The sequence below is a fragment of the Protomyctophum bolini genome, assembly GCF_963924005.1.
Source record: "Protomyctophum bolini genome assembly, chromosome: 8".
Taxonomy (NCBI): domain Eukaryota; kingdom Metazoa; phylum Chordata; class Actinopteri; order Myctophiformes; family Myctophidae; genus Protomyctophum; species Protomyctophum bolini.
This window is the reverse complement of record NC_137869.1, coordinates 27006565-27017453: the sequence shown is the minus strand read 5'-3', so window position 1 is coordinate 27017453 and position 10889 is coordinate 27006565. Positions and strand designations below refer to the sequence as shown.

General features: G+C 45.3%; 1 protein-coding gene across 1 annotated transcript; it reads right to left on the bottom strand.

The window, feature by feature from the left end:
- Positions 1-36: 36 nt before the first annotated feature.
- Positions 37-5985, bottom strand: ubxn6 (UBX domain protein 6). The gene is made up of 11 exons (XM_080770746.1): positions 5799-5985; positions 4809-4966; positions 4055-4113; positions 3736-3864; positions 3548-3645; positions 3332-3407; positions 3110-3194; positions 2709-2928; positions 2403-2533; positions 2146-2294; positions 37-1797 (listed from the first exon to the last, which is right to left on the bottom strand). Exons 1-11 carry the CDS (start codon positions 5879-5881, stop codon positions 1672-1674), a joined length of 1314 nt encoding a protein of 437 aa, XP_080626872.1. The 5' UTR covers positions 5882-5985; the 3' UTR covers positions 37-1671.
- Between the last annotated feature and the right edge of the window lie 4904 nt (positions 5986-10889).

Here is a 10889-nt window from a genome sequence, read left to right as displayed (position 1 = left end):
TTTTGAACTAAATTAGAAGATGGGGGGACTAAGGTGGACTAGAACTTTAATTTTATTTAGACAACGTTAAGTTGCAGTGCAATCTTTATTTATTTTTTATTACAGGCAGGTTAGAAAGCAATAGAACACAATTCTGAACATCATTGTATGGACAAACAATGGCTCTTCGCTAATCGGGTGTTAATAGGAAACTTTGCAATGAAACCGATGGACAGCAAAAAAACAGGTGTGAGCACACTGTCCTCATGAGCACACTGGTAAAATTATACTTAATGTTGAGAGTTGGCTGGTTGTACAACACATTCTACATAAACCTGACATTTGGCTTAGTGCTCCCAGTATTCTAAGCACCATCATTGTCACACTGCCCGTTTGCCTCTGTGGAACGCAAATTGTGATGAGAGGTAGGTTGTTGTAGTCCAAGCCACCCACAAACAGAGTAAACCATGCATTTTCACACTTGAATTAGAAGTGCACATACAGTAATTCCTTGCGTGCATTTAAAAGCATATAACTTGTATAGCATTGTGCCACACCAACCGAATACTTGATAAAGGTTATGAACACAAAGGGTGGAGGGGGGCGAAATTAAATAGGCAATAGAAACTCGAGATATACCAAACATGAAGCTGGTCTGTTCAGTCAATTTCTCATGGGATTCGTTGTGTGTGCTCTATAGATTATGATCTCATTGCGGAGTGAAATAGACATTTTAAAATTGCCTGGGGGAAGCAACACTAAGCACAACTACCACTATTAAGGTTTCCATGCTGCCAACTAACTTAACTAAAGTTTTAACAAACGGCTGCAAGTAATTTACATGACAGCCTTGTGTGCTTAAGCAGGTAACGGTAAAGCTGTTAGACTCTATAATTCACTTGTCAATTGAGTGCTACAGAGTACAAAGCAATAAAACAATCTCCAATTAAGGGTCTCTGTACATAAACTAATTTCAAAAACTCACTGCTGAAAAGTGCTTGTTAGGTCAGAAAAATAACGATGAATTTAAAATATATAATAGCTTAGCTTCATTATCCAGGCAGAGTAGGTCATGTTTAATCATTAATGGATTTAACAAATTAGACCAGTCAACCATTAGTAGTGTCATAACACATTGAACACCTGATGTCACAATGTCAACACTACACAAGCAACTGAAACATACATAGCAGTCTTTTGAATACAAAGGAATAGGTTGGGTTTTTTTACTTGAACTCATTGCAATTTGTTCAGACTCAGACCGGTCACACTCCCCCTTTCAAACATAAACGTGAATGTATTCCTGTCAATCCAACTGTTATGCAAAAACGATGCATTAGTAGAGCAAAGGGTGACAGTTCAAAACAAGGTCTCCATATGCAATAAAATAGAATAAGACTAGATAGTATGACAGTTTGCAAGGGTACAAAGGAGTGCTTCCTGCCTATTTTACAGCATGTACTTATCCCTTGCGTTCCTCAACAGAATTGTTTGCTGAGATGGGGTGTTGGTTATGACGTTAAAGTTTCCCCTAATCAATTTTGGGTCTGGTATAATATCTAATTATTTAATTTGGTTTTCAGACTTGTGGAGAGAAGCTGGTCCACAGTCAGTGATGAGGTACAACTTTCACCCCAACGCACCAGGGGAGGGGGATAGCAGGGAGAGTTCAGGGATAAAGGGCAGGTCGGCTCAGGTAAGGGTACGAATGTTCTCCAGTAGCTCTGGTTTGAGAAGGGCAGGGCTCTTCCCGCCAGCAGCTGCAATGTCTGCCTGCACAGCTGGATCCCAGGAAAATGTTAACAGAGCCGCGGGGACCTGAAACAGCAACGCATAATGTAAAGATTCTGTGTTTAATTACCATGCTAGTAAACAAAGCAGAGTGATTTTCTTCACTGCTTTCGCCGCACAATTGCATTTACCACTTGAACCTTATGTGCATGCCACAGATGAGCAAAGTTTGATATGCTATTTGTATCACAAATCAGGACTAATTACTTATTTGTAAAGCACTTTTCAAAACAAAAATTACATACAGTAAGTCAGTTGCCAAGAATAAAAGATATAAACCCATCTATAAATCTTACAGTTAATCTCACAGATGAGTCGACACCTTAAATGTGCATTCATTTGTAATTATTAACATTGCCAGTAGATTCCACTCACCAAATTACATTCAGCGAGGGCCATTTCTTCAGACTCTTGTAGCTTTTGTGCTCCGGGAGCAATGAGCTCAAAGGGCTGCCAGCCATTCACAAGAGACTCCCGCACAAAGCTGAACAGCACCGGCATCCGGTCCCAGGCGTAAAAGATTCCTGGGATCAGATCACACACACATCGGGTCAATCCAAGCCTTGATCTTTTTGTATTAATTGTGCTGATGGGGCATTGGGGACAACGTGAATGATTATGTGGACCCTAACCTTGCAGCAGGTTTCCATCAGGTAGTCTGATTCTCAGGAGAGTGTAATTGTATTTCTTTCTCTCTCTCTGCTCCTCTTTCTCTCTCATTGCCTTGGTGCGTAGCTTGGTGGTTTTATCTACCAGCTCACTCCTGATAAATATGACCACAGACACATTAATGACTCCTGTTTCCCAAGAAACATTTCTGTTTGGCTCCAATATAAGAAAACGTTGAGAGGGGACAGCACAATAGTTTTATTTTCCACAGTATATCTATGAACTGTACTTCATACTGATGGAGTTTAGTAGTGTGCGGCCACCATTACCTCTGCTGCTGCTCTTTCTTGAGTTCCTCCGTCGACAGGTTGTAGAACTCGGGAGGCAGCTCAAAGCGTGTGGCATTAGAAGAGGGTCTGAAAGCCTGAGGCTGTCTGATTAACTGGGCTCTGACTGGCTCCCCTCTCTGGAGGCGCTCCCTCCTCTCCATCATCAGCTCCAGCTCGTCTGCACTCGGCTCTGGTAACACCAGGAACTCCTCTTCCTCCTCTGCTCTCCAGGAAAGGTGTGTACACAAATGAGTTGTGTTAGGAGGGAGAAGGGACGTGGAGTAACTGAGTATTTATTCATGGAAGAAATGTGTGTTTTCGTGTTATTGAAATGTTTACAACTTCCAATTACAAAAGCTTCACCGAAAATCTAAATGTGCAGTAGCACAGCATCAGTTTACCTTGTCCATCCACAGGCATCATAGCACTTATAAAGCCCAAGGCCTGCAGAAACTCTCTGCTCCCTTCAACACTGTGAACCTTCTCCTGCAGAGAGATGTACAAAGAAGACAATAACGATGGAACAAACAAGTCAGGTGTCATGTTTTCTTTCAAAAGCATAGTCCACATGTGACTCTTTGGTGAGGAGTCAGTGGCGTCATGTTGATTAATCATAAAATTACCTGGAACACCTTGTTGCTGACTTTAATTTTCCTGTACTTCTCTTCTGTAGGGTTCTTAGACACATTGTCAACATACCTGTTGAAAACATAATTGAGGATTTTACAGACACATACGTAGGAGATGGAGTCACTTGGAGGGGAGATGACATGGGACCGATGGACAAGCGGGAGGGAGGGAAAAAGGGGGGGGATCATAAATACATGTGGGAATCCTACTTGCTTATGATGTCCACAGCAGCCTTCACTTTGTCTCTGTCTTTGTTGAATGTGTGCATCATCATAATAGAAGCCTCCACAGCATCCTCCTCAAACCTCTGACAGAAACAATGACACATGGTTCATTCAAAAGAACAATTATTTCAGATGAAATAATACGTTTTATCAATCGTAACCATCTGACCTACCATAAAAATTGCCTCTTTGAGGCGTACTTCTCTGTCACTTTTAGTTAAAGTGGCTCCAGTCAGTGGACAGGTAAAATACACTCCTGAGACAGAGAGACAAGCAAACTCCTTCACTGGTACTTGGGATCCCTAGGGAAAATACACATGATTTTCAGAAGTGATTAATTTATGTGTCCAATCAAACAGCAAGAGGATCTCCAGACATCATATATTAAATGTATTTTAATATTTTATTCCATACACATAATGTTTGGAACTGTGGTTGTTATACTTCCACCACCTCTCCCTGATCATTTCTTTAAATTGTTGTAGTTCTCACCTCTGCTGCCGTTTCTTTTTCAGCAAGTGCAGCCGCCTCTGCCTCCAGTTCTCTTTTTACTACAGACAGATAACATGGAAAGTCATGTCAGGCAACGAGTCTTTTCAAAAGATCTATTTCTTTAACACATAATATAATAATCAGCATCCATTATTTAAGCGATAACTTTCCACAGTACCTTGGAAACACCCAGTTTCCACTCTATTTGCTGGTCAGTTTTCATATCCAATCTAGAGCCTGTCTACTGTATCTGATAACGTCCACACTCAGACAGTATACATGCACACACAGATCGTTTCTGTAACCACACTAGATCAAATATACAAACTGCAACACCAATTGATCTAGTAGTCTATTTAAGTAGTATTGAATACACAGGACCACAATGGAAACAAGCCCTTGGGGCTTGATGCATGTAGTCTTACTCTTTACATGCATGAATTAGTCTTTACATCCATGAAGTAATGTAATGAACATCATGGGACTCAAAGTAGTTAAGTGCATGATCATTTTGATGAACATATATTAATACGTACTATGACGCTATATATGTTACCACAAACAGAACAGAAGCTACATGATTGATAGTATTGAGCATCACTACATCATAGAAGCTCACTTAGGTACATTAAAAACTACCACCTTACAAGGTAGCTTGGACACAGAGGGAGATATGAGACATAGATGCTACCATTGCAATGGTGCTGCAATGAATAAGCGATTTTTCCAATTGCAGATGGTACCCTGGACTCACCCTGGTTCCTGATAGCGTCCTGCGAGGTGTAGACCTTGGGTCGTGGCTGTTGCTCTATCCTGGCCAAGGCTGCCGCCCCTGCCCTCTGTGCCCCCTCGGTGGGTGCATGGTAGCGAGGCTTGGCACTTGCGCTGCTCTGCACAGCTTGAGGTTGTGAGCTGTAATGTTGTGCACACAGTTTGTTTATGTGTTTCCATCAGGTACATTATCCTTGAGACTCTTTACCAAAACAAACTCAAGTTTGGCTACATGTATACACTATACGCAGTACCAGTAAGACGCGCAAACGCGGGAAGCGAACGCAGCTGAGACCCTGCAGATCATGTCTGTCTGTCTGTCTGTGTGTCTGTCCCGCTGTTACTGTATATGTGGACCTGGCCCCTTTTGTGCCCATATATGGAGCTGAGTGGACCTGGCCCCTTTTGTGCCCATATATGGAGCTGAGTGATTGCTGATGCAACACACTCCATATTTGGATAGCGGGACAGACACACACACACACACAGACAGACATGATCTGCTAGGTCTCATAGTAAGTGCTCACTGCGTTCGCTAAAAATCCATGTGTAACTGATAGAGTACATTGTACAAAGGTAACTAACAACACTCTCAGAGTTAAATTACCTGAAAAGCCCACATTGCAGTTATTACATACTGTGTACACTTATAGAGCTGGTTTACTAATGAGCTGACATGGCCATTTCCTGGTGGGTGGGCGATTACCGTTATCTTCATTTACTGTGGAGCTGTCAGCTGGTTTGGTTAACTAGCTTTTCAATGAGATTAGGTAGGCTAGAAAGCGGGCTCTAGTCTACACTATCCAACGTACATTTAGCAAACAGCTAGCCATGCTAATAAACTGGTGCTGTGTAGATAGACAGTACGGCCATAGAAGGCGCGTCGATACGCTAGCTGTCAAACAGTGACAGTTCTGTTAGCTGCGTAGCTAGCCAAGTAGTAACGAAAGGATGGGTAAAGTTTGCTTCTTGCCTGGCGTCTGCTGCGAGTTTCTTCCCAGGTCCAGCAGTTTTGAATTTCATGTCACTCTTTATGTCATTAAAGAACTTCTTCATTTCGCTGAACTTGTACAGAAAACGGACCCGTAACACACAGATGTATGGCGGCTAGCTTAGCGTTAGCAGGGCGGCCAAAACAACAACAACACTGACTCCAGCCAGCCTGCGGCAGCGTCTAGTGAACAGATCTAATGAACAGATTTAAGACTTCCGGTGGACGATCTCTTCAAAATAAGAGTACCCTCTAGAGTATGAAAAAAAAGTTTCATTTGCACATTAAAACTACAAATTAAGCATTTAAATGATGCTATATGATGCTAGAAGACACACATTATGTTTCTGTGTAAAAATAAGTAATTAAATAATAATAATAGTAATAATAAAGTCATCTAAATGCATAAATGCTCATCACTGGAGTGCATGGACTTTATAAAGTGGACACTGGACAAAAGACGGCTCCGCGAGGCAACTATCTGGACATACCCACGCGTTCGGGGAGATGTCCTCTACCACACCCCAGTCTCCGCTAAGCGGGAGAGGTGTAAAATTCACAGCTGGAGCCCTTCTACTGGGGTCAATGCAAAAAAATGTACCGTTTCCGGACCCAGAATGGACACTGGACAAAAGACGGCTCCGCGAGGCAACTATCTGGACATACCCACGCGTTCGGGAAGATGTCCTCTACCACCCCACAGTCTCCGCTAAGCGGGAGAGGTGTAAAATTCAGAGCAGCAGACCTTCTATTGGGGTCAACACTCAAAAAAGTGCCGTTTCCAGACACAGAATGGACACTGGACAAAGAGGCCTCCGCGAGGCAACTATCTGGACATACCCACGCGTCCGGGGAGATGTCCTCTACCACCCCACAGTCTCCGCTAAGCGGGAGAGGTGTAAAATTCAGAGCAGCAGAGCTTCTACTGGGGTCAATGCAAAAAAAAATTACCGTTTCCGGACCCAGAATGGACACTGGACAAAGAGGCCTCCGCGAGGCAACTATCTGGACACACCCACGCGTTCAGGGAGATGTCCTGTACCACACCCCAGTCTCCGCTAAGCGGGAGAGGTGTAAAATTCACAGCAGCAGAGCTTCTAATGGGGTCAATGCAAAAAAATGTACCGTTTCCGGACCCAGACTGGACACTGGACAAAAGACGGCTCCGCGAGGCAACTATCTGGACATACCCACGCATCCGGGGAGATGTCCTCTACCACCCCACAGTCTCCGCTAAGCGGGAGAGGTGTAAAATTCAGAGCAGCAGAGCTTCTACTGGGGTCAATGCAAAAAAAATTACCGTTTCCGGACCCAGAATGGACACTGGACAAAGAGGCCTCCGCGAGGCAACTATCTGGACACACCCACGCGTTCAGGGAGATGTCCTGTACCACACCCCAGTCTCCGCTAAGCGGGAGAGGTGTAAAATTCACAGCAGCAGAGCTTCTAATGGGGTCAATGCAAAAAAATGTACCGTTTCCGGACCCAGACTGGACACTGGACAAAGAGGCCTCCGCGAGGCAACTATCTGGACACACCCACGCGTTCAGGGAGATGTCCTGTACCACACCCCAGTCTCCGCTAAGCGGGAGAGGTGTAAAATTCACAGCAGCAGAGCTTCTAATGGGGTCAATGCAAAAAAATGTACCGTTTCCGGACCCAGACTGGACACTGGACAAAAGACGGCTCCGCGAGGCAACTATCTGGACATACCCACGCGTCCGGGGAGATGTCCTCTACCACCCCACAGTCTCCGCTAAGCGGGAGAGGTGTAAAATTCAGAGCAGCAGAGCTTCTACTGGGGTCTCTTTGTCCAGTGTCCAGTCTGGGTCCGGAAACGGTACATTTTTTTGCATTGACCCCATTAGAAGCTCTGCTGCTGTGAATTTTACACCTCTCCCGCTTAGCGGAGACTGTGGGGTGGTAGAGGACATCTCCCCGGACGCGTGGGTATGTCCAGATAGTTGCCTCGCGGAGCCGTCTTTTGTCCAGTGTCCATTCTGGGTCTGGAAACGGCACTTTTTTGAGTGTTGACCCCAATAGAAGGTCTGCTGCTCTGAATTTTACACCTCTCCCGCTTAGCGGAGACTGTGGGGTGGTAGAGGACATCTCCCCGGACGCGTGGGTATGTCCAGATAGTTGCCTCGCGGAGCCGTCTTTTGTCCAGTGTCCATTCTGGGTCTGGAAACGGCACTTTTTTGAGTGTTGACCCCAATAGAAGGTCTGCTGCTCTGAATTTTACACCTCTCCCGCTTAGCGGAGACTGTGGGGTGGTAGAGGACATCTCCCCGGACGCGTGGGTATGTCCAGATAGTTGCCTCGCGGAGGCCTCTTTGTCCAGTGTCCATTCTGGGTCTGGAAACGGCACTTTTTTGAGTGTTGACCCCAATAGAAGGTCTGCTGCTCTGAATTTTACACCTCTCCCGCTTAGCGGAGACTGTGGGGTGGTAGAGGACATCTCCCCGGACGCGTGGGTATGTCCAGATAGTTGCCTCGCGGAGGCCTCTTTGTCCAGTGTCCAGTCTGGGTCCGGAAACGGTACATTTTTTTGCATTGACCCCATTAGAAGCTCTGCTGCTGTGAATTTTACACCTCTCCCGCTTAGCGGAGACTGGGGTGTGGTACAGGACATCTCCCTGAACGCGTGGGTGTGTCCAGATAGTTGCCTCGCGGAGGCCTCTTTGTCCAGTGTCCAGTCTGGGTCCGGAAACGGTAATTTTTTTTGCATTGACCCCAGTAGAAGCTCTGCTGCTCTGAATTTTACACCTCTCCCGCTTAGCGGAGACTGTGGGGTGGTAGAGGACATCTCCCCGGACGCGTGGGTATGTCCAGATAGTTGCCTCGCGGAGGCCTCTTTGTCCAGTGTCCAGTCTGGGTCCGGAAACGGTAATTCTTTTTGCATTGACCCCAGTAGAAGCTCTGCTGCTCTGAATTTTACACCTCTCCCGCTTAGCGGAGACTGTGGGGTGGTAGAGGACATCTCCCCGGACGCGTGGGTATGTCCAGATAGTTGCCTCGCGGAGGCCTCTTTGTCCAGTGTCCATTCTGTGTCTGGAAACGGCACTTTTTTGAGTGTTGACCCCAGTAGAAGCTCTGCTGCTCTGAATTTTACACCTCTCCCGCTTAGCGGAGACTGTGGGGTGGTAGAGGACATCTCCCCGGACGCGTGGGTATGTCCAGATAGTTGCCTCGCGGAGGCCTCTTTGTCCAGTGTCCATTCTGGGTCTGGAAACGGCACTTTTTTGAGTGTTGACCCCAATAGAAGGTCTGCTGCTCTGAATTTTACACCTCTCCCGCTTAGCGGAGACTGTGGGGTGGTAGAGGACATCTCCCCGGACGCGTGGGTATGTCCAGATAGTTGCCTCGCGGAGGCCTCTTTGTCCAGTGTCCAGTCTGGGTCCGGAAACGGTACATTTTTTTGCATTGACCCCATTAGAAGCTCTGCTGCTGTGAATTTTACACCTCTCCCGCTTAGCGGAGACTGGGGTGTGGTACAGGACATCTCCCTGAACGCGTGGGTGTGTCCAGATAGTTGCCTCGAGGAGGCCTCTTTGTCCAGTGTCCAGTCTGGGTCCGGAAACGGTAATTTTTTTTGCATTGACCCCAGTAGAAGCTCTGCTGCTCTGAATTTTACACCTCTCCCGCTTAGCGGAGACTGTGGGGTGGTAGAGGACATCTCCCCGGACGCGTGGGTATGTCCAGATAGTTGCCTCGCGGAGGCCTCTTTGTCCAGTGTCCAGTCTGGGTCCGGAAACGGTAATTTTTTTTGCATTGACCCCAGTAGAAGCTCTGCTGCTCTGAATTTTACACCTCTCCCGCTTAGCGGAGACTGTGGGGTGGTAGAGGACATCTCCCCGGACGCGTGGGTATGTCCAGATAGTTGCCTCGCGGAGCCGTCTTTTGTCCAGTGTCCACTTTATAAAGTCCATGCACTCCAGTGAATAGCATTTATCCATTTAGATAACTTTTTTATGTTATTTAATTACTTATTTTTACACAGAAACATAATGTGTGTCTTTACAATAACTGTAATGTAATAATAATACTAATAATGTAATGTAAAAATTATTTAATTAACGAATTAAATAACCTTATTTTATTCTGAAAGTAACCGGATGTCTTAAATCTGCTAGCTCTCAGACCGGAAGTTCTAAATCTGCTCATAAGACGGAGCCCCAGCCTGCACAGCGCTGCAGAGAGAGAGGCAATCTGCCAGTGCCAGCGTCTTTATCATGGCGCCCCCTGGTGGTGATACGGAGAGGAACCATTTACTGGTTTGTGGATCAGAACTTTTTCATGCCAAGAAATCTGAAAATGTTTTGTGCCGGGCCCCAGGACCCCAGAAGAGAAGATGTATGTAAAAAGATATAGTTAACATAAAATGTTCAAGCTTTTCTCTATATTTTAATTTAAAAAAAAATCTGATCTATGACTATGACGTAGATCTAGATCTTTGAATAGCCAATGTACTAAATGGATAAAGTGGTTAAAATCCACACTTTGAGAACCACTGAATACACTACATGTATTATTACTGCAAAAAATATTATCTGTATGAGTATTTATTTGTTTACATTATTGACCCTTTGTATGTTTTCCCAACTATTTGCCTCATTTATGAGAATTATTATTATTATTTTATACTGCTATTTTCACATTTTAAGGTTAAATTCCTCCCAATGGTTTTACAGTGGATAAACCAGTATGGACAAGTCTAAGCTAGCTGTCAAACCCGTTCTTTAAAAAATATATATTATCCAGAGGCTTAAAGTTGTGCAGTCCGCCTGACAAACTAACCAGCCAATCACAGCGCGACTGACCATCGCATATAACTCATCCCGGTCCTCGGGCTATGGAAATTTAGCATAGGGAATTTAGCTGTGGAAAGCCTGGTTTCTATTTAGTTCCGTGCTCACATCCGGTCATCAGTCCGCCTCTATCATATCCGGTCATTTCCACGCGTACATGGACACGCGGGTGTTTGTTTCCGTATCCGCTGTAGACCGGACATGCACGGTGCCATGGTTAAACGGATCTAACGCGGCCGGTACTACGAGTGCCACGTCAAACGTG